At 41.5% G+C, this 24,283-nt stretch overlaps 1 protein-coding gene across 3 annotated transcripts in view; it reads right to left on the bottom strand.

Moving 5' to 3' along the window:
* ERCC4 (ERCC excision repair 4, endonuclease catalytic subunit) overlaps nt 1-24,283 on the bottom strand; it is a 53,329-nt gene that overhangs the window by 28,738 nt on the left and 308 nt on the right. For 2 of the 3 annotated variants that reach the window (XM_075830131.1, XM_075830132.1), the window contains exons 2-5: nt 19,656-19,804; nt 17,782-18,059; nt 15,051-15,231; nt 7,680-7,875 (exon numbers count right to left, since the gene is read on the bottom strand). In XM_075830131.1, the coding sequence (XP_075686246.1) occupies nt 7,680-7,875; nt 15,051-15,231; nt 17,782-17,955 (551 nt within the window). In that variant the 5' untranslated portion in view covers nt 17,956-18,059; nt 19,656-19,804. The remainder of the gene's footprint in view (nt 1-7,679; nt 7,876-15,050; nt 15,232-17,781; nt 18,060-19,655; nt 19,805-24,283) is intronic. The other variant, XM_075830133.1, reaches the window with a different exon arrangement.

The following is a 24,283-nucleotide window of genomic DNA, read 5'->3' on the forward strand; positions in this document are numbered from 1 at the left end:
ATTACGCTGTAAACTGTCATTTCAAACGAGATTATGCTTGCCTTGCTGTAAATATCACAGAGACGCTACAGAATTGTCAGGATTCTGAATACACATCACGTCCTGGCTGGAGGTGATGTATATTCATTGTCATGACACATGAGTAGCGTTATAGTGTGTTTATGTGGTTGCACATAGCGATATAGCGATATCGCTATGTGCAGTGTAAATGAATGGAGAGAAGTGTATGACGCTGATTGGTCACGGATTGGTCAGCGTCATACACTCCTCTGTACAACGCCCACTTGGCAAAAAATTAAAACACGCCCAGTTGTCCATTGAGAAAATCATTAGCATAAAGCTAATATACGTCATAACTCCGTCAAAAATGATTGTTTTTCTAAAGAAAAAACACGGCTGTAATCTACATTACAGCGCCAATCACATCATGTACAATATAGGCCACTTATAATGTGGTGACAGAGCCTCTTTAAGATAATGCAGCAGGTTACCTACAGTCTGATCTCCCTTTTACACGGGACAATTATCGGGCAAAACGAGTATTCACAGAAACAGTGAGACGTGCTGCCGACATGATAGAAATATATAGGGACGAGCCATCGTCGGAACGAGCGCTCGTCCCTATACCAGCTCCTTGTGAAAGGAGCAAATGAGCGGTCTCGTTGATCGGCGCTCGTTTGCACGGCCCACGTCGGGACGTGTAAAAGTATGTTCACATGCATTGTTTTCAGACGTAATTCGGGCGTTTTACGCCTCGAATTACGCCTGAAAAAACACCCCTAACACGCCTACAAACATCTGGCCATTGTTTTCAATGGGTTTTACGATGTTTTGTTCCCACGAAGTGTAATTTTACGCGTCACTGCCAAAAGAAGGCGCCTAAAATTACGGCTCGTCAGAAGAAGTGCAGGACACTTCTTGGGACGTTTTTGGAGCCGTTTTTCATAGACTATAGAAAACAGCTCCAAAAACGGCCGTAAAAAATGTCGCAAAAACGCGAGTTTCTCAAAAAACGTCTGAAAATCAGGAGCTTTTTTCCCTTGAAAACAGCTCCGTATTTTCAGACGTTTTTTTGTTAAGCGTGTGAACATACCCTAAGAGAACCGTCAAGAACACTGATAACGCATTGTGATTTGTTGCACCTGTATATGGTATTCACATAACCTACAAGTTGGCACATTCTGCTGGGGGTAAATCACTGTACATACCCTCCTCATTTACTGGCCCCTTAAAGCTACACTATTTCACTTCTTGTTGGATATTCTGCCCATGCTCTTTACATTACTGGATTTTCTGCAATCGTCTCGTGTTTCTTTGTAAGTCCACAGAACTGTGTGGCATTATCTCTCCATGCGGAACGCACACAAATTCTACATTTCCAAGAGATTATTACTCTTTCTTCCTACTTCAAAGTAGAACATTAATCCTTTTGTGAGCAGCAGCCAGTTTCGTGCTAGTCTGCAACCTTTTATTCTTGGTCAATAATGCTCGGTGCACTAGAGGAAAGAAAATTCCACCATCTGGAAGAAAACGCAACCAGCAGCCAAAGTGCCCCAAATAAGCCAGATAAACCTGGGAGAACTGGCATGGAGTCAGCACTTTCATATGCAATGTGCTGCGAGCAAACACATGACAGAGCACTGCGAACACAACATCATCCAGTGATCAAAAGACTCTTCATTAACCTTGACGTTGTTTTACAGTTAATGAAGAGTCATTGTGCCATTTAGAAAACCATGTAACTGAATCCATGCTTCCCTGATCCTTTCAATCCAGCTGGATCCATGACAGCACTAAAGGATTTCAGCAAAAAAGCTTTTTCTGTGATAAGTATAGGTGAAGAAAACTTCCTGTTATTTAAAGAAATCTTATTTTAATGGTTCATTCAGGGCAAAATAATATTATCGTTGTCGGCAGCACATCTCCCTGTGTAAGCAGGGAGACACGCTGCCGACATGATACCGTATGGGGACGAGCGATTGGAGTAACGACTGCCGTACCCATCCATAGCTCCGTATGACAGGAGCAAACGAGCGCGGATCCATTATCAGCCGGTGTAAAAGGGCCTTAAGTCAGTCGTAATGTTGATTACTAGACAAATCAGCTTGAAATTTTCCCTTTAATCTTCCATAATTCTGGGAATGCTGGGTGACAACTCTGAATCTTCAAATGACCTGTGCTATTTTAAGAAAAGCAAATTCTGTCAAAATAATCTTCCGATACATCAAAGATAAAAATTGGTGAAGTCTTGGACCATCAATGTATTCCAGAATAAAAGGTCTTAATGGAGTGATCAAACCCTTTTGGAACTGCTCAGAGATTGTGGTTACTGAAAATAAGAAACAAAGGAAGACTCATCCACAGCAATGACAATTTCTTCAGCTTGTTGTGTCAGGAATCTCTAAACCGTGCCAAATGGTTTTATGTGCTGTACAGAATCCTATACAATTAAGGGCCTGTTCACATCAGCGTTGGCTTTCTGTTGAGGGGTTCCGTCGTGTGAACTCAACGGAAAGTAAAACGGAAACCTTAGCTTCCATAAGCATCACCATTGATATCAGTGGTGACGGAAACATTGCTAATATTTTCAGTTTGTTACCATTCCGGCAGGTTTCCGTTTTTTCGACTTAATCAGTCGCAGATCTGGCATCTCTCACATCAGTTCCTGTCCCTCAAGAAACTCACAATATAAAATTCCCTAACTCACACTAGGTCCAATTTCAAAGGAGGACAGTTACCCTATCTGTATGTTTTTGGAGTGTGGGGCGAAAACGGAGTACCCCGGAGGAAACCCACCCAAACACAGGGAGAATATAAAAACTCCATGCAGATGTTGTCCTTGGTCTTATTTTGAAAAGGCAAACTTGAAAAGCCCTGTTCTTCATAAATGAAGGTTAAAGAAGCTCTGTCACCAGATTATAAGTGCCCTATCTCCTACATAATGTGATCGGCGCTGTAATGTAGATAACAGCAGTGGTTTTTTATTTAGAAGAAATATCAATTTTGAGCAAGTTATGAGCGATTTTAGATTTATGCTAATGCAAGATCATTATGTGCTGTCACATACACCCACATTAACTGTACTGAAGTGTCTTGAGTGAATAGACATTGCCTCCAGCCAGGATGCGATGTCTATTCATAATCCCGACACTACGGTAACGGTTGTGTGTGACTTACTCACACAGCACATCGAGATCACGCTGTTCTGTCATCCACAGCGTGATCTCGCAAGATCACGCTGTGCTGTCATCAAGTCCCACACAAACGTTACTGAAGTGTCGGGATTGTGAATAGACATCGCGTCCTGGCTGGAGGCAATGTCTATTCACTCTCAAGACACTTCAGTAAAGTTAATGTGGGTGTATGACAGCACAGCATGATCTCGCAAGATCAGGCGGTGTGGAGTACATGAATGGAGAGAAGTGTATGACGCGAATTGGTCAGCGTCATACACTTCTCTTTCCAACGCCCAGTTGGTCAAAAGGTAAAAACACGCCCAGTTGTCTATTAAGAAAGTCATTAGCATAAATCTAAAATTGCTCATAACTTGCTCAAAATTGATCGTTTTTCTAAATAAAAAACACTGCTGTTATCTACATTACAGCGCCGATCCCATTATGTAGGAGGCACTTATAATGTGGTGACAGAGCCTCTTTAAGGCTTTGGTCACATCAGCGTCTGGCTCCATTCATGGGTTTCGTTCAATCTTTCCGTCAGAAGAACAGAAACCATAGCTTCCGTTTGCATTACCATTGTTTTCATTGGTAATGCTTCCGTTGCAATTGGTTTCCATTGATTACGTTCCACAAGGTCTCTGTTTCATTAGCGGAAACAATAGCGTAGACGAATATGGCTTCCGTTTGGCTTTCCGTTCATGGGTTCCTCCGACGGAAAGGTCGAACAGAACCCACGAACAGTAACCCAACGCAGATGTAAACAGGCCCTTAATAAAAAATATATCCTGGAAAACCCTATTAACCCCTTAACGACATGTCAGGTACTGGTACGCGGCAGACGTTAAGGGGAAATATGGAGCAGCCTCACCTCGCCCCATACACAGCGGGTGACGGCTGTGTTACACAGCCGACACCTCACTGCAACAGGCTTTCGTTTTCGGACTATAAGACGCAGTTTTCAGCAAAAATAAATCTTTCTAAAAAGTCCCTGCGTCATAAATGTCAGATAGATGCGGGTCCCACATCTGGGATCCGCACCCATCTCTAGAACGGGGCCCCCTAAACCCCGTTCTATCTTACCCGACTCCGCTGTCTTCCAGCCACATCCTGGTTACATGGTCGAGTTACTGAAACAGCGTTACTCGCTGAGCTACGCAGTTTCCATAATGGCCATTCACTACTATGGGGATTTCGGAAACCACGTAGCTCAGCGAGTTGCGCTGTTTCCGTAACTCATCCATGTATTGCAGTGTATTGTATAAGCGATCTAATGATTGCTGGTTCAAGTTCCCTAGGGGGAACTAATAAAATGTGTAAAAATTAAAACAAAAAAAAAAAAAAAGTTACATCAATTTTCATGTGTAAAAAAAAATAAAAATGTAAAAGCCCCTTTTCACATTTTTCCCCAAGCACAATGTCAAAATAACAAAATTGGTATCGCTGCGTCCGAAACTCAGAAACTATTATAATATAGCATTATTTGACTCACACAGTGAATGGCGTAAAATTATTTGTATTTTTTTTTTTAAACCCCAGAATCGTTGTTTTTTGGTTACCATAGCGCTAAAAAGAATTAAATAAAAAAGGGAGAAAAAAAAACGTATGAACCAAAGAAAATGGTGTTAATAAAAACAACAGCTCGTCCCGCAAAAAAAATAAGCCCTCACACAGCTCAAACGATGGAAAAATATAAGCTATGGCTCTCAGAATGTGGCAAAACGAAACAAATTTTTTTTTTAACCAATAATTTTTGTAAAAGAAGTAAAATATTTAATTTTTGCCTATTTTCTGTTGTCTAAAGCCTGGGTGCATCTTATAGTCAGGTGCGTCTTATAGTACGAAAAATAAGGTATATAAAACATGCAAATTGCTGTTTTTTGGTCACCTTAGCTCCCCAAGAAAAAAAAAAAAAAAAAAGGAATAAAAAGTGATCAAAAAGTCGCATGTACCCCTAAAATGTTATCGGTGAAAACTACATCTCACCCCACAAAATTTAAGCCCTCACACCTCTAAATTGATGGAAAAAAGTTATGGCTTTCAGAACATGGCAACACAAAACATTTTTTTTCTTTAGCAAATAGTTCACATTTTTTTTTTTTAAAGTGGTAAAACAAAACGAAAACATAAATCTGGTATCGCTGTAATCGTATCAACCTGTAGAATAAGGTAAATATGTCGTTTTTACCAAACAAATCCCCCCCCCCAAAAAAAATAATTGTGTAAATTGCTGTTTTTTGCCCATTTCACACCTCCCCAAACATGTGCAGCTGAGTGAAGCGTGTTATAGAAAAGGGTTCACAAACCCTGTCTCACGTAAAATAATTTTTCTAACTCCCTCCGTTATTTACATATCGGTGCCGTTATATTTGGCGCCCGATTTGTAAATAAGCCCCTGAACAGTCAATGGGGCGTTTCTAACTAACTAAAAGGCAAGGGGGCGTGATGTCTTCGCTCTGACACTGTCCAATCAGCTAAGGACAGTGTCAGGGCGGCGAGCGCTGTGTTCTCTCCCACGAGAACACACACAGACTTGGTGGTTGTGCTGCAGATAGAGTGGGCTCGCACGTGCATGGCCGTTCGCGCGCACAGACGGATGTAAGTAGATCTCCTCCGCGTCTCTGCTTCTCCTCGTCTATTCTCGTTCCGTGGCGGCTGGAGTTGTGAGCGGCTGGAGCGAACGGCCGTGCCGGCATGTGGGCAAGTGTCGAGATTGTGAATAGACATCGCGCCCTGGCTGGAGGTGATGTCTATTCACTGTCAAGACACTTCAGTAATGTTAATGTGTGTGTATGTGACTGCACATAGTGAACAACGCAGGATCACTATGTGCAGAGTAAATGAATGGGGAGAAGTGTATGACGCTGATTGGTCACTGATAGGTCAGCGTCATAAACTTTTCTCCACAACGCCCACTACGTCAAAAAGTAAAAACACGCCCAGTTGTCTATTAAGAAAGTCATTAGCATAAATCTAAAATAGGTCATAACTTGGTGAAAATAGATTGTTTATCTAAATAAAAAACTGTTGTTATCTACATTATAGCACCGATCACATTACGTACAAGATAAGGCACTTCTAATGTGGTGACAGAGCCTCTTTAATATTTATGTCTTTTAGATTCCTGTTTATTTACAAACATGTTATTTAGGCCTTGTTCACACGGCGCTCAAAAAACCCCCAAAAGGGTAAACGCTCCAAAAACGCTAGCACTTTTTATAGTACAGGTGTTTGACACATTTTTTGGGCGCGTAATTAGGACTCCCATTAACAATGGGAATTAGGTGTGTTTTCGGCACAAGATATTAAACAGTTTTCTAGGGTTGTTTTTTTACACAACGCGTTTTTTAAACACGCACCCGTAAAAAAAACGTATGCACTACAATGCGTTTTCCCATTGATGTCAATGTCTTTCCCATTGATGCATTTTTGATGCGTAAAATGCGGCAAAACTAATCGAATACACGTCATGTGGACAAGGCCTTAGCGTTCTCATGCATGTTTACATTGCCTGCTGTGCCAGGTTGACCTGTATTTATTCTGTGACCTTTGCACCACCACATTATGATTTTGTTTTCGCCCTTCATTTTTCTTTAAACCTTCAATAAGAATGAGAACATATAAAAAAAGAAAATAACATTTAGTCAGCTCTGCATTAGAGATAAACCGGCAGCTATCTTTTCTAGCACTGCGAGCATAAATTCTGGTAGTGCAAGATACGGATCCCTGCGACATCTGTTAAAATTACCAAACATTTTTGGGTCATATTTAGCAGAACAAATATTCATTAGGGATTATTACAATAGGGTAATATAACTCTTAAATCACATACTAAAAGAGTGTACAGCCCCTGAGCTGCCACCTTCAGAGAAGTAGCGATTAATGGGTGAGGCTGGATTCACACGAGGTCATTACGTCCGTAAGGGACGAAACTTATTTCGGCCGCAAGTCCCGGACCGAACACACTGCAGGGAGCCGGGCTCCTAGCATCATAGTTATGTACGACGCTAGGAGTCCCTGCCTCTCCGTGGAACTACTGTCCCGTACTGAAAACATCATTACAGTACGGGACAGTAGTTCCATGGAGAGGCAGGGACTCCTAGCGTCGTACACAACTATGATGCTAGGAGCCCGGCTCCCTGCAGTGTGTTCGATCCGGGACTTGCAGCCGAAATACGTTCTGTCCTTTACGGACCGAACATGCTCGTGTGAATCCAGCCTTACAGTTATTTAACTCCACTCGATGCAACAACGTCACAGGGTACATAACATATATGGGGGCAATTCCTTAGGTTAGCAGTAACAGAATATAGAGGCAGGCTCAGGGTTTGTTTGTTTTTTTCATCATGGCTTCATCCATGAAACCATTCAACTACCAATTTCTAAAAACATTTTCAAAGTGGAAAAGACAACATCAATTTTTTTGCAGGATCAACATCACATTTTTCACCAATTGTAATAAACAGAAACGTTTTAGAAAAGAGCGTAAAAGAAATCTGTGGATACCTTGGCCATAAATAAAGTTTTCTGACAAACAGATTCCTCATTACTCGTTCCACCTGGCAGAAACCGGTGTGAAAAGCCACTGGATTGTCGGTGAAGGCTTTTATGAATCCCTGCTTGTTCTTCTGCCGATATAAGCGCAGTATAAAGGCTTCCTGGCAGGACTCCATAATCTTATGTGCCTTATACACAAGGATACCTGAAGAAAACAGAGTCAACCACAATCAGACAGTACATTTTTGAAAGATCTAATGCTGCCTGTTCAGAACAGTATTTACATCGTTTGTCCCATGTAAGCAAAAGCATTGTGTAACAGATTTTCACTTCAGCAATGCCTTTGTTTTTTTGTCATCAGTCCGTGGTTTGCCAAATCTAAAAGGTCCAAGGTGAATATCAAACTATGGCACTTTATTTCAATCAGACAAACCATAAAAGTTTTCGGTCTTTTATGACCTTCATCAGTCGATCTGATTACCACGTCACGTCGGGTCTTCAGTGCGCTCCAGTAGACTATGATAGTTTTGCTGATGCGGAAAGTAAGAGGTTAGAGCGCATACTTAAGTGTCCGGTTTCAGCAAATTCATGTTTTTTGTATAACGAAAAGTTCTACAATTTTCCTGTATACTTTCTGTATTAAATATTGTAAACGAAAAGTTCAAGTGTACCCCCCCCCCCTTGTGGTCTCCTGCCGATCTGATATCGTGCATGGAGAGATGCTTCTGCACGCTGGGTGGTACAGTTGCCATGGCAACCATACAACACCTGGAGAGTATGGTGCACGGGTCCCATTTATTAGAATTGGACCCATGTAAGATACTGCCTTGCCGTCGTATGATTGCCACAGCAACTCGCCCAGCATGCAGGAGCGTCTCTCCACGCCCGATACAATGTGACGAAATTATCCATAAAAATGCACGTATGCAGAAGTCCTCAATTTCAACCATGGAATCCAAAAGAATATAGTAGCGACAAGACCCTGCTACCATTTTGGGTTGAAACATTGCTGCTGCCTCTCTGGATGCATTTTTTGGCACAATAAAGAAACTTTTAGGAGTATGGATGCTGTTGATACTATTTTATTTTGGTTTCCATGCCGGTCGAGCGGGAGATCACAAGTGGAGGTAAACTCTAATCTATGTCAATCAAAGCATAATGCGCACAACATAAGATACGAATATTAGAGGAGCAAAGCTGGACTTTACTGACATCTAGTGGTGAAATCAGAATAAGAAAAGTCTATATATATATATATATATATATATAAATCTAATTGCAGTTCTTTCTACATCATATTACTATACAGTGTCTAGTGTAAAAATGACTTTATTAGGGCCTGTCACCTCTTCTAACATTTGTGTTTTAGTAAATCATTGTATTCCCCATCAAATAACAGTGTTAGAACATCTTTTATTAGAACTATGCTGTGCCATTCCTCTACTATTCTTCCTAGAAATGTAGGAATAAATTGACTGGGCTTTACCAATTGCTGGTGTGTCCCTACACAGATTGACAATGCCCAATCAGTGCTGACAGAGTGAGACTCCTAGAGACCCTTTGACAAAGGGAATAGTAACACCCAGTTATCAATTTTTTCGTAAATTTCTAGGAGGAATAACAGAGGAATGGCACTACGCAGAGTTCTAAGAAAAGATGCTCCAGAATTTAGATTTCATGGGGAATACAAGTATATGCGAATGTAGACATGTCAGGAGATGTGACAGGTGCTCTTTAAACAGGAAATCACCAAAGCATATTTTTCAGAGACAGAACCAGCAAGCAATGCGGGCAGATTTTGGTCAAGAAGCCTGCTGAATTGTGACTGTAGGGGTATGTTCACACGGCCTATTTTCAGCCGTTTTTCGGGCCATAAACGGCCGAAAAATCAGAAGCAGAACGTCTCCAAACATCTGCCCATTTATTTCAATGAGAAATACAGCGTTCTGTTCCAACGGCACGTAAAAAGAAGTGCATGTCCCTTCTTGAGATGTTTTTGGAGCCGGTTTTCATGGACTATAGAAAAAACGCTATAAACCAGCCGTAAAAAATGCTAGTTTGTTTAAAAAGTGACTGAAAATCAGGAGCGATTTTCCCTTGAAAACAGCTTCGTATTTTCAGAAGTTTTTTGCCAAGCGTGTGAACATACCCTAGCTCTGAACTAGAAGGCCACATTAAGGAGGTGGCAGATTTTCGCCAACAAATTATGATACGATGCAAAATAATAAGGTTTTCAAAAACCCATTCACATGTAGCGAAAAAAATGTACATTTACAAAAAGATTTACAGCAAGGCAAGCGTAATCTCGCGAGATTACTCTGTAAACTGTCATTTAAAATGAGATTACGCTTGTCTTGCTGTAATCTAACACGCGTTAGCGAAGTGTCAGGATTGTGAATAGACATCGCGTCCTGGCTGGAGCTAATGTATATTCACTGTCAGGATACTTGAGTAATGTTAATGTGTGTGTATGTGACTAAATGAATGGAGAGAAGTGTATGACGCTGATTGGTCACGGATTGGTCAGCGTCATACACTCCTCTGTACAACGCCCACTTGGTCAAAAAGTAAAAAAACATGCCCAGTTGTCTATTAAGAAACTCATTAGCATAAAGCTAAAATAGGCCATAACTCGGTCAGAAATTGATTGTTTTTCTAAATAAAAAACACTGCTGTAATCTACATTACAGCGCCGATCACATTATGTAAAAGATAGGCCACTTATAATGTAGTGACACAGCCTCTTTAACAAATGCTGCAACTTTGGATGAGTTTTTATCTAGATTGCATCTGACCACGCATTTTATAGTATAATCATCTACCACACATACGTTTGGCGTGAGCTGAACAAAACAATCCATAATTCTTGGCCAGTACCATGTGTTGGTTGCTTTGCTTGCCCCCATAACCAGGTATCTTTAACCCCTTCAGGGAATAGCCTGTTTTGGCTTTGCGGACACAGGATTTTTTCAAATCGGACATGTCACTTTATGTGGTAATAACTTTGGAATGCTTTTACCTATCCAAGCAATTCTAAGAATTTGTTTTCTCGTGACATACTGTACTTTGTTAGTGAAAAAATGTGGTTGATAAATTCCATATGTGTGAAAAACACCAAATTTAGAGAATTTGCAAAAATTTGAATTTTTCGAAAATTTAATGTATCTGCTTGTAAAACCACACAAAATAGTTACTAGTTTACATCCCCATAAGTCTACTTTATATTTGCATCATTTTTTGAACGTCCTTTTATTTTTCTAGGACGTTACAAGGCTTAGGACTTTAGCAGCAATTTCTCACAATTTTCAAGAAAACTTTAAAAGCCTATTTTTTTAGGAACTAGTTCAGTTCTGAAGTGGCTTTGAGGGGCCCATATATTAGAAACCTCCAATAAATCACCCCATTTTAAAAACGGCACCCCTCAAAGTAGTCAAAACAGCATTCAGAAAGTTTTTAACCCTTTAGGCGTTTCACAGGAATTAAAGCACAGTAGAGGTGAACATTTTTTTGGTCCAAAATAAATTTTTAATCCTTTTTTTTCCTGTAACACAAAGTTTTACCAGAGAAACGTATCTCAATATTTATTTTCCAGATTCTGCAGTTTTTTTTTTTAGAAATATCCCACGTGTCTCTAGTGCGGTAATGGACTGAAGCACCGGCCTCCGAAGCAAAGGAGCACCTAATGGATTTTGGGTTTGAAGAGGTCTTTTGGTGCCAAAACAGTGGAAATCCCCCAAAAGTGACCCCATTTTAGAAACTAGACCCCTCAAGGAAATTATCCAGGGATATAGTGAGCATTTCGACACCACATGTCTCGTGAAAATGAGTATCAACATTTTTGTCCACTAAAACGTTGTATTTTTACATTTTCACGAGGGATAAAAGGAGAAAAAGGCGCCCAACATTTGTAAAGCAATTTCTCCCAAGTACGGCTACACCCCACATGTGGTCATAAATGTTTTTTTCATTAGAAATTGATTAACCCCATCAGGACTGTTCCATTTTTTGCTTTTTCATTTTTCACTCCCCGCCTTCCAAGAACCATAACTTTTTTTATTTTTCTGTCAATAGAGCGGTGTGAGGGCCTATTTTTTCCAGGAGGAGTTGCAGTTTCTATTGATACCATTTAAAGTACCATATAATGTACTGGGAAACAAAAAAAAAACAAAAAAAAAAAAAACACACCTTCTTTGCGGGCTAAAATTGGGAAAAAAACCTGCAATTCCTACATGGTTTTTCAGGTTTAGTTTTTACGGCCTTCACGGTAAAAACGTCAACTTAAAGAGATTCTGCCACCACATTATAAGTGCCCTGTCTCCTACATAAGGAGATGGGCGCTGTAATGTAGGTGACAGTAATGCTTTTTATTGAAAAAAAACGATCTTTTTTCACAACGTTAGGAGCGATTTTGGTTTATGCTAATGAGCTTTCTTAATGCCCAAGTGGGCGTACTTTTACTTTCGACCAAGTGGGCGTTGTACAGAGGAGTGAATGACGCTGACCAATCAGCATCATGCACTCCTCTCCATTCATTTACACTGCACTAGCGATATAGATATATCACTATGTGCAGCCTCATACACAAACCCTAACATTACTGCAGTGTCCTGATAATGAATACACATGAAATCCAGCCTGGACGTCATGTGTACTCAGAATCCTGACACTTCTGAATCTTTTTTTGTGAGATTCCGGCAAGTGAAACCAAATCTCGCGAGATCACGGAGAAAATTTTTTCTAGAGCGAAGTTGACCAAAAAAACTGCGATTGACGTTTTCAATTAAAGAGATTGCCACCACATTATAAGTGCCCCATCTCCTACCTAATCTGATCGGCGCTGTAATGTAGATAACAACAGTGGTTTTTATTTTTAAAAAAACTTCCATTTTTGAGCAAGTTATTAACAATTTTCAATTTATGCTAATTAGTTTCTTAATAGACAACTGGGCAGTTTTTAACTTTTGACCAAGTGGGCGTTGTAAAGAGAAGTGTATGACGCTGACCAATCAGCGTCATACACTTCTCTCAATTCATGTTCCTCTGTACTCACCACAGCACAGCGTGATCTCGCGAGATCACACGGTGCAGTCACATACACACATATTAACTTTACCGAAGTGTCTTGAGAGTGAATAGACATTTCCTCCAGCCCGGACGCGGTGTCTATTCACACTCCCGACACTTCGGTAAAGTTACTGTGGGAGTATGTGACAGCACAACGTGATCTCGCGAGATCACGCTGTGCTGTCATTCATGTCCATCTGTACTCACAGCACAGCGTGATGTTGCGAGATTTTTTACGGCGTTCAACATTTGAGTTAAATAATGGTATACTGTAATAGTTCGGACTTTTACGTACGAAGGTTACCAATTTTGTTTATTTTTTACATTACTTTAGTTTTTTTTTAAACGTAATATTTTTTCCCCCACTACTAACTTGAAATGTGTAGAAAAAAAAAAAAAGTTTTAGTTCCCCTAGGGGACTTGAACCAGCGATCGTTCGATCTGATAATGTATTGCAGTATATTGTCATTTTTACAGGCCTCTCTAACAGTGTGGTTGCTGTCCTGTCCGTAAGTCCAGCATATGGAGTGGGCTCAGCGCATGAGCCCGCTCCATACATCATCCCCCGCACCACGACGTGCTATTACGTCATGGTCCGTGAAGGTGTTAATGCGCGGCGGACGTTGCAGTGAAAATTGCAATTTTCCACTGATATGCCATTTTAGTGCACAGTATGTTGTGCCCAGTCTGTGCCACTGAAGATAAATACCTCATAAAATGTTAAGGGGTTTCTCCCAGATACGGCAACTCCAAATATGTGGAAGTAAACTGCTGTTTGGGCACGCTGTAGGGCTCAGAAGGGAGGGAGCGCCATTTAGCTTTTGGAGCACAGATTTTGCTTGGTAGTTGTTCTGTTTGAGGTTTTGCTGATATTTCAGTTTATAATGTGGGGGCATATGTAAGCTGTGCGGAGAACATCAGGGCATAATAAGAGGGTAAAATAATGGGGTAAATAAATAATCATCCACAGACATGTGGCCAGTGTCGCACTGATAAATGGTGCCCGATCTTATCCGCTTTTGCAACTCTCTGCACAGTTTGTGTCGCCAGAACTTTTTTATTTCTTCTCCACCGCAGCCGTGTGAGGGCTTTTTTTGTTGCGGGACAATCTGTAGTTTTCATCGTTACCATTTTGGGGTACATGCAATTTTTTTATCACTTTTTTATCCCATTTCTTGGCAAGCAAGTTGACCAAAATCCAGCAATTCTGACAATGTTAACTTTTTTTATTTTTTTCAGTGTTCACCTTGGGCTATGAATGACTTATTTACTTTATTCTACGAGTCGATACGATTACGGCGATACCATATCTATTTAGGTTTTTTCATGTTTTGCAGCTTTTTTCAGTCAAAAAATCTGCATGAGGGTTTGTTTTTTGCGGGACTGGTTGTAATTTATCGGTACTATTTTGGGGTACTTGCGACTTTTTCATCCCATTTTATTCTTTATTTTGGGAGGGATGATGACCAAAAAAAGAATAGCGATTCTGGCATTGTTTTTTATTGATTATTTTATGCAGTGTTCACCGTGCGGAAAAATAACATTACAGTTTTATAGTTTGGTCGTTAGGGATGCGGTGATACCAAATATGTGTACTTTTTTTAACGGTTTCATTTTTTTCCTATAATAAAAAGGCTTGTATTTTTTAACTTAGAACTTTTATAAACACATTTTTATAAAAAAAAATTTATTACATATTTTATTTGTCCCACTAGGGGACCTAAAGACCTGCAGCACTGATCGCTGCTATAATACATTACACTACGATGTATTCTAACTGTCATTGTGACGCTGACAGAAAGCATATCAGGACCAGCCGGAGACTGTCAATGGGGCGTGTAACATCGCTGTGACACTGTCCAATCAGCACGCTCTCACTCTTCAGCTCTCGGCAGACAAGGCCAACAAGATGGTGTGATCTCTCCCGAGAGATTACACTCGTGTCTGCCGAGAGCTGAAGAGTGAGAGCGTGCGACCGCTCCGAGCTGCTCGTGCGGGCGCACACGCTCTCCAGCTCTTGATGTGACATTGTCCGTAGATGATTGGACAGTGTCACAGCGATGTTACACGCCCCCTTGCCAATTACATGCCCCATTAACATTTCAGGGGGTTATTTAAATATCGGGCGCCAAATAGAACGGCACCGATATCTAAACAACGGAGGGGGATAGGATAAAAAAGGTAAAGTGCCCCAAGGTTTGTGCAGTCCTGCCTTTTACAAGCTGCACATGTATGGGCAGGTCAAAGGTTCTCTTTAAGCAGGCTGTGATCTCTGGTTGGAAAAGGCTGGTCTAAATGGAGCATAACAGAACTTACCCGTTATCAGGTTCGCAGGAATCCGATCAGTGAGGAAATCAACCACAAGGATGCGACTAGTGACAAACAGCACTCCACCTTGTGTGTATACATCATAGCGTTCATTACTGCCAACTTCATTGGTGATAATTCGTGGTAAATGGGTAACGCCTTCTGATCTCATCTGTTCAATCAGATACTCCTGAAATAGTAGAAAAAGACACAATAGAGGGGGAAACACATTACACTATTGTGGTAATTTAAGTATTTAATATAAAGGCATTATAGTGTCAGTGGTCTATATACAGTGCAATCACTTTAACCCGGCATACGATAATCAAGAAATTCTGAGAATCATTCTCTTGTTTTCAATACAAAACTGCACAATAATCTTTAACCAGGAGACGGAGAAACAGGAATCATTCAGAAATATCATCCAATTAAAAACAAGTAACAGAAGTTGTAGCATTTTTAGTACTAACATTTTATTTTCGTCTGTCTTCCTCAATTCTACAGTTAGGATTTTTTTTCTTTCTAGGATTATACAATAATCCAAATATCTGATAATCCGGCACATATCAGGCCCCAATAAAACCAGAATTTGACTGTATGTCATGCTCTGTAATGTATTCTAACTGCAGTGCCTCCCAGTTTGATTGGCCAAGAAGCACCACATGGCTGTATCTGTATGCCCAAAGGATGTGGTTATTCTCACCAATCAGGACAGAGGGCAACGCAATTAGATCACAGCACACAAATTTAAATAACCCCCCAAATTCCTGTTCAGGTCAACGTTCAGTGGGTGCAATAGCTTCCAATGTATCCCCCTTGTCAGCACTAGGTGCATGTAATGTGGAATTGACAGAATAAAGGAATATATGAATGATATGGCGGGAGAATGACTGCCTATCTAACAGCGTCTGCTGTAGTGATAGGGAGTTTATGAATAAACAGTTCAAAGTGAACTCATTTAGTTCACATCTCTGGCAAAGATTAGTTCATCAGGAACTAAAGCAAGTGGGAGGAGTCAGACAGCGACTGTGGGAGGGGTCAGACAGCAACTGTGGGAGGGGTCAGACAGCAACTGTGGGAGGGATCAGACAGCAACTGTGGGAGGGATCAGACAGCAACTGTGGGAGGGATCAGACAGCAACTGTGGGAGGGGTCAGACAGCAACTGTGGGAGGGGTCAGACAGTGAGTGAATCAGCACAGCAGCTTCTCTGTCCTCACTAGTAGCACTTGCTTTTTAGTTCCTAATGCTGGAAAAGGAAAATAGAAAAGACAACAAACACAAATCTAATAAAAGAAACTAAACTCTGAAATTGCACTGCCAGACAGAGCCCAAGTGTCCAGTCTTGCTGCTGACACTGGCTCCTGTATCCCCTACTCTATGCTGCCCTTCTTTTCAGCTCTCCGATACCCATTCGCCATGAGTCAGTACCTCAAAACTACGATAGTTGGCGCTGTTTCATTCATTGTCATACACATCTATTTGAACTAGACTGTCATGATTGGTCCTCCTAGCATATTAGTTCACTAGATTTATGCTAATGAGATTCTCAATGGACAACTGGGCGTGTTTTACTATTGACCAAGTGGGCATTGTACAGAGGAGTGTATGATGCTCACCAATCAGTGACCAATCAGCGTCATACACTTCTCTCCATTCATTTCCTCAGCACATAGGGATCCTTTTAGATCAGTATGTGCTGTCTTCTACTAACACATTAACGATACCGAAGTGTTTAGAAAGTGAATAGACATTCCACGGGATGTCTATTCACAATCCCTGCACTTCGTTACCGTTTCTGTGGTAGTTACAGCAGAGCAAGCGTAATCTCGTTCTAACCTGTCATCTACAGCGTAATCTCGCGAGATTACGCTTGCTCTGCTGTAACTACCACAGAAAGAGTAACGAAGTGCAGAGATTGTGAATAGACATCCTGTGGAATGTCTATTCACTGTCTAAACACTTCAGTATCGTTAACGTGTTAGTATAAGACAGCACATACTCATCTAAAAGGATCCCTATGCGCTGATTAAATGAATGGAGAGAAATGTATGACGCCGATTGGTCAGTGTCATACACTCCTCTGTACAACAACCACTTGGTCAATAGTAAAACACGCCCAGTTGTCCATTGAGAATCTCATTAGCATAACATCGAAAATAAAGTGGTGAAAATAGATCTTTTTTTTAAAAATAAAAAGCACTGCTGTCACCTACATTATAGCGCTGATCTCCTTATGTAGGAGATAGGGCACTTATAATGTGGTGACAGAGCCTCTTTAAGTTCAGTTATTTCACAAGTCACATGATACATTTCCCATCAACCTCCTCAGGACACACACTGGTGGAACGAGAGAAAAGCAATATATCTGAGACTAACTGCCAAAGCGGCGATTGTGTATTATGGCGTCTTCCATTCCCCATGAGAGAATATTTTCAGAAGCAGCAAAAATTGTTAGAGAGAAGAAACAGACACCACATCCAAAGTGGAATTAGAATACTGCTTTGGAGCATTTTTTTGCTATTTGGAACGAACGAACACACACACACACACACACACACACACACACACACGAAATGTTACACGTTCCAAGGTGCCCCTGTGTATTTTCTACGTTTCCAATCACTTAACAGTGTCCCAGAGCTAGAGACACAATGAACTAATCTTTTGAATGAACTAGATCCTAATGAACTAATCCCCAAAATGAACTAGATTTCCCATCACTAGTCTGCTGGCATTACCTCCTCTGCAGTATCAGTATTTAGCACGAGCACCAAGTTCCCAGGATCACAATAGAGCTTCAAGAAATTCTGCAGGATTCGATCAATGCCAAGTCCACGAGCAGTGATGACAAGTCCATCCTCATGGAACAGGTCTAGAAAGATTTGATTTTCGAATTCTAGGAGAGGAGCCATTGCGTAATGGTATCCACAGAGTTCACTCACAACTGGATGGAGAGAGCAGATAACTGTGAAGGGGACACGACAGTGTAGACAAGACTAGGGTTGCTCTTCAGTATCTGGAAATAAGACAGGCATGGGTCAGTATTTGTAAAATTCCAGTACATCACCAACTAAAAGAGCAATATAGATACATGGAAGTATATTCAGTTAGATTAATTCAGTCTCTGCTTTGCCCTAGAGAAAAATTGTGGAACGTTACTTCTTTAAAATGGCACTACATGTCTGCCCGCTATACAAGAACATGTTTGTGTTATACATACACAGGACTATTCTTTATTCTCTATATATGAATAGTACAACTTACATCTGGTGACCTGGAAATCCTCATAAACCAGCATTCCGCACAAATAGGATAGACCTGATAGTCCGGCACTGTGGCCAGGGTCATTTGTTACTGAATAATCGTAATTTTTCTCTGCGGGCTTCAGGGTTCTTTGTTTCAATCTGAAGAGTATAAAGTCACTATTCGATTTACATGCCTGGGCCTAAATTACTATTCCAGGACTTTTATGAACGTGTGGGGGTTGTCATTGCTAAACCAGTGATGCCAATGCCCAACACATCATTCCATGTGCCTATAGGTAGTAACGTAGGCCCTGGCATGTATATGTATACTGAATAGTGATTGTATATTCTTCATGATATTGCACTGTCCCCGGATCGCTACAGGCAGCAGGGAATACTAGTTACAAAGGATGCGTCCGATGCATTTCAATTCCTCACAATTTTCTAAAGTGAATTGCGTGAATAGATGAAGTGATGTGGATACCTAGGACCTTCCCTCTGAATACTCCAGACACCAAGACCTCCTGCACGGAGTAGTGTAAGATATTTCAATAAAGATATAACCCCTTCTAGATATTACAGATAACCAGAAGGTCCAGAACACTAAGTGCAGGCACTGATGATGCCATGAAGCAACAAGGGTCCCCTGGTACGTAATAATGCAAGTGGTGGAAAATATCAAACTAATCTATTACTTTTCTAGAGCGCTCACTCACTACAATGTAAGGCAACAATGAGCTTATAACACAGCTCACTGCTTCTGCAGACTTAAAGGGGTATTCCAGTCTATAGCATTTTTCACCTATCTACTTGAGGATAGGTGATAAATGCCAAATTGGTGGGGATCCGCCACAGATTTCCGGAACGGGGGTGCCCGTTCTCCCCCAGCCACAAGACAGCAGCTAGGAGTATGAATAGAGGCGCGGCCGGGCATGCGCAGTGCCGCTCCATTTAAAGTTTATGGGGCTGAAGAAAATAGCCGACCACAGCAGCTGCCGATCCATTCAAATTTCTTCTAGCCGCCGTCTTGCGGATAGAGGGTACAGGGACTCCCAACCCACTGGTCGGACCCCCACCGCTCTAGCATTTATCACCTATCCAGTAGATGCATTGGTTGGAATACCCATATAAAAGGAGAAACCATGATTACCTGTCTTTAAGTCTATTCTTTATTTTCTCTCGTTTTATGCCACATTAGGGTGAGTTCTGCAGGAGTTTGCATTGCAAAGGTTGAAATCAGCAGTGGATATTTGCTACATGTCAATGGAGTTTTAAAAAGTTGTTTTGGTGTGGAATCTGCACCAAATCCGCCACATCTGAACGTAGACTTACTGTGCTCTAAATTCAAGCCACCAGCAAATCCTTACCCAGTATATTTGCAGTGAGGCAGAAAAGGGAGATACATAAGCTGGAAATCCTTCATATTGTTCGCTGATCCCTGTTTTACACTGTCAGAGCTTCTGCAGTTTTCTAGTGATGACAACTTTTGTAATGCATTCAGATATGGAAGACGCAGCTAAAAATGCAGAAACGAAGAAAAGAAGGAAAAGAGTCAATACACTAGTGACACAGGAACAATGGCAATATATTATTCCATACATTCATTGTCCTTCCATTATTGTCGAGTGTGACCCTAATGGGGTTGTGTCATGAGGACTACCCCCATCCATATGCCCTATTAGGACATATGGACATCATAGGAGACGAGCATATGACCATTTGAATGGGCCGCGTGTAATGCTACACTTCCCTAGCAGTGGCCGCTGCAGGGGAAACGTATAGTTAGATGTGGCTTCCTCCGGTGATAAAAGTTAGTGCCCGGAGGTAAGAGAAGCCGGACCCACTGCACTTTTTAAAAATGGGAAATGCAGTCAGAATAATCTCCTGATATGTCATAGATTCATTAATGACATCTGATCTTGATCACCGATTTATATCCCTTTGGCACTGCAGATTTCTGTTATAGGAAATATGACAACATTTCAGGGACACTCATTGGTTTGCATGGACCCTTCACTAGAATGACGAGTTAGATTTAAATTTATCAGAACAACATTTGGATTGGTCTCCTTTACAGCAGCCCTTTCACTTCTAAATTTCCCCATCTACTTGAGGGGTGCACTTCTTAGAACAGTTTCCTCCACCCTCCCATATAGGTGGAGGTTATCAGTGTTCTGTAAATGTTTAGAGGGCTCAGCGGTAACGTGGTGTATTACTGCCATCATGCCAGAAATACGATTAGTCAGCGATGAGCCCTGCAGAGCACTCGGATTGGCTGCAGTGGTCACATGATACGTGTATGTAAACAAACACTGGGAGTGCCGCCAGGGTCAGCGCTTGATCGCCGGGAGACAGGATAGGCAAGAACTTATGTAATTCGCAGCCATAACCAGAGTTTTTAGAAACCGAATAGCCCCATTAACTTTATATTATCTGTTTAAAGCAGGGGTGTATTAACTGCAGCCCGCGATGCTGTTCTGTGCGGCCCCCTGCCTTGTCTGTGTCCTGAGAGTTCAGAAAGACACAGCTGTCTTTTGACTGTGTGGCTCGCACGGTTATGGGGTAAACTCTGGGGCTGTAGGAGTTCCATTAAGCATAATAAAAGGAGAAAGCTAGCAAAATGGTTACGGTGTTATGCCTTGTGAAGACCATGACCATTAGTTTTTACCCACATTGCTCCTTTAGGCCATGTTCACACAGGGCGGTTACGCTACATAAAAGTACACAACGTATACGCCCGGGTCCCCACAGGGAACTCCGTTCGAAAAAAACACACCAAATTGAGGTTCAGTTATTCGGCTGGAACGTCCGCTGCAGAAACCAGCAGGTTAGGAAAAAAAGTTGTGAGTTGTGATTTTTGTGGCGGAATCTGCCGCAAAAAACGCAACTTCTGCTATTTGCTGCGGGTTTTACCTCCCCATTAAGTTTAATGGGGGAAGAACTGCAACAGAAAAGCAGCAATTCCAAAGCATAAATTGACATTCTGCAGATTAAAAAAAATAAAAAAAGCACGACAATTTATGAAAGTTTTTTTGCGGATTTTTTACACATACGCGTGTGGATGAAATTTGCTCAAATCTGATCCACTCTGCTGCTACTGTACTACACTGCAGATTTTCCGCAATGAAATCGGTTGCAGAAAATCCGAAGTGATTACACTACGTGTGGACATAACCTTAAACTGGTATTCCCATCTGAGACATTTATCGGCTATTAGTATACCATAAATGTCTGATACAGCACGCCAAAGAGGAGACGAGGTGGCCGTACACAACAGAGGAGGAGACGAGGTGGCCGTACACTACGGGGAGGGGGAGACGAGGTGGAGGGGTTGCTGGGGGTTTAACTCGGGGTCTGGCACCCATCCCTGACGCTATCTCTCAAGAGTGCTGCCTGATAGTTTCTAAAAAGCTTTGAGAGTGACAAAATTTTGGTTTTCAAAGTTTGCTGCTTCAATTTTTATAGTGGCAATTTGCATTAACAAGTTGCTTTAAAAGGGGGATGGTGAATGAAATCATTTTCTTCTGTTAACCATGGTTACCTCCAAGAAAACACGTGCTGTCATCATTGCTTTGCATTAAAAGGGCTTTACAGGCAAGGACATTGCTGCTTGTAAGATTGCCCTTAAATCAACCTTTTTTGGAATCACCAAGAACTTCAAGGAGTGACATTCAATTGCTGTGAAAAAGGCTTCAGGGCGCCCAAGAAAGTCCACCAAGTGCCAGGACAGTCTCCTAAAGAAGATTTAGCTACAGGATCGGTTCAACACCAGTGCAGGGTTTGCTCAGGAATGGCAGCAGGCAACTGTCAGTGCATCTGCACGCACAGTGAGGCGAAGGTTTTTTGAGGCAGGCCTGGTGTCAAGAAAGGCAGCAAAGAAGCCACTTCTCTCCAAGAAAAACATCAAGGACAGACTGACATTCTGCAGGAAGTACAGGGATTGGACTGCAGAGGACTGGGGTAAAGTTATTTTCTCTGATGAAGCCCCCATCATACTGATTGGGACATCTGGAAGAATGATTGTCCGGAGAAGAAAAAAGGAGTGCTACCATGAGTCCTGGGTCATGCCAACAATAAAGCCTCCTAAAACCATTCATGTGTGGGGTTTCTTTTTATCCAAGGCAGTGGGCCCACTCACAATTTTGGCTAAGAACACTTCCATATATAAATAATGGTATCTAAACATCCTCCAAGAGCAACTTCTCCCAACGATCCAGGAGCGATTTGGTGATGAACAACGCTTTTTCCAGCATGACGGAGCACCACGTCACAAGGCAAAAGTGATAACTAAGTGGCTCAGTGAAGAAAACATTGACATTTTGGAGCCATGGTCAGGAAACTCTCCAGATCTCAACCCCATTAAGAACCTGTGGTGAATCCTCAAAAAGCAAGTGGACAAACAAAAACACAGAACTTGTGATAAACTCCAAGCACTGGTTAGGCAAGAATGGGTCATCAGTCAGGATTTGCCCCAGAAGTTGAAATCCAGCATGCCAGGGCGAATTGCAGAAGTCTTGAAAAAAAAGGTCAACACTTAAAGGGGTTGTCCGAGATACCATCATATTTTCAAAAACCCCTTTAATGCATGTAATTTATAAATGTAAATACATATGTAACATACTTACATTTTCCAAAGTGGCCCCGTTTCCAGATCCTGCCGTGGGGTACTTGACGGGTGACGTCACTCTCTGCACCGGCTCTGCCGCTTTGTTGATCTTGAATTCTTTGCCGGCTATACGACACGTCACTTGTCACGTGGTGTATATCGGCTTGTTCTGCTTCACAGCCCGTAACGCGCATGCGCTGTCACTGCTGTTCTCGCGGTCCCAGCTGTTCTCGAGATAACAGCAGGGGCCGCGCATGCGCGTTACAACAGAACAAGTTGATATACACCACGTCACAAGTGTCGTATACCCGGCAAAGAATAAAAGATCAGCAATATAACCCCAGCACACACAAAAGTACAAAAGAGATCAAGATGCAAACTATATTTAAGTTTTATTGCAACAAAATGGTGGTATTGTAGTAATAAGCGACTTGATAGGTAAGCGACTTGATAGTCGCTTACCTATCAAGTCGCTTACCACTTTATTAGTGATTTTAGATTTATGCTAATTAGTTTCTTAAAGAGGCTCTGTCACCAGATTTTGCAACCCCTATCTGCTATTGCAGCAGATAGGCGCTGCAATGTAGATTACAGTAACGTTTTTATTTTTTTAAAACGAGCATTTTTGGCCAAGTTATGACCATTTTCGTATTTATGCAAATGAGGCTTGCAAAAGTACAAGTGGGCGTGTTTAAAAGTAAAAGTTGTACTTTTGCAAGCCTCATTTGCATAAATACGAACATGGTCATAACTTGGCCAAAAATGCTCGTTTTTAAAAAATAAAAACGTTACTGTAATCTACATTGCAGCGCCTATCTGCTGCAATAGCAGATAGGGGTTGCAAAATCTGGTTACAGATCCTCTTTAAACCCCAAGTGGGCGTGTTTTTACTTTAGACCAAGTGGGCGTTGTACAGGGGAGTGTATGACGCTGACCAATCAGCGTCCTGCACTCCTCTCCATTCATTTAGTCAGCGCACAGGGATCCTTTTAGATCAGTATGTGCTGTCTTATACTAACACATTAACGATACTGAAGTGTTTAGACAGTGAATAGACATTCCACGGGATGTCTATTCACAATCTCTGCACTTCGTTACCGTTTCTGTGGTAGTTACAGCAGAGGAAGCGTAAGATGGGGGTCCCAGCTGTCGGCCGTAGTATTTTTTACCTATCAAGTGGATAGGTGAATATTTCCGGAGGCTGGAATACCCCTTTAAACAGAGGTCTTTTCAAGTGACTAATGGTATATCATCTCTAGGATGTGAGATTGCTGGACCCTCATGTAAACAGTTGTAGATAAAAATGGTGTCCAGTTATTTAAGCACTACTCATCTGGAAAAGACCAAACACAGTGGATGAGGGGGCGCTTATTTAGGCAGGGGCATACA

The sequence above is a fragment of the Rhinoderma darwinii genome, chromosome 6 (assembly GCF_050947455.1).
Source record: "Rhinoderma darwinii isolate aRhiDar2 chromosome 6, aRhiDar2.hap1, whole genome shotgun sequence".
NCBI classification, from domain to species: Eukaryota; Metazoa; Chordata; class Amphibia; order Anura; family Rhinodermatidae; genus Rhinoderma; species Rhinoderma darwinii.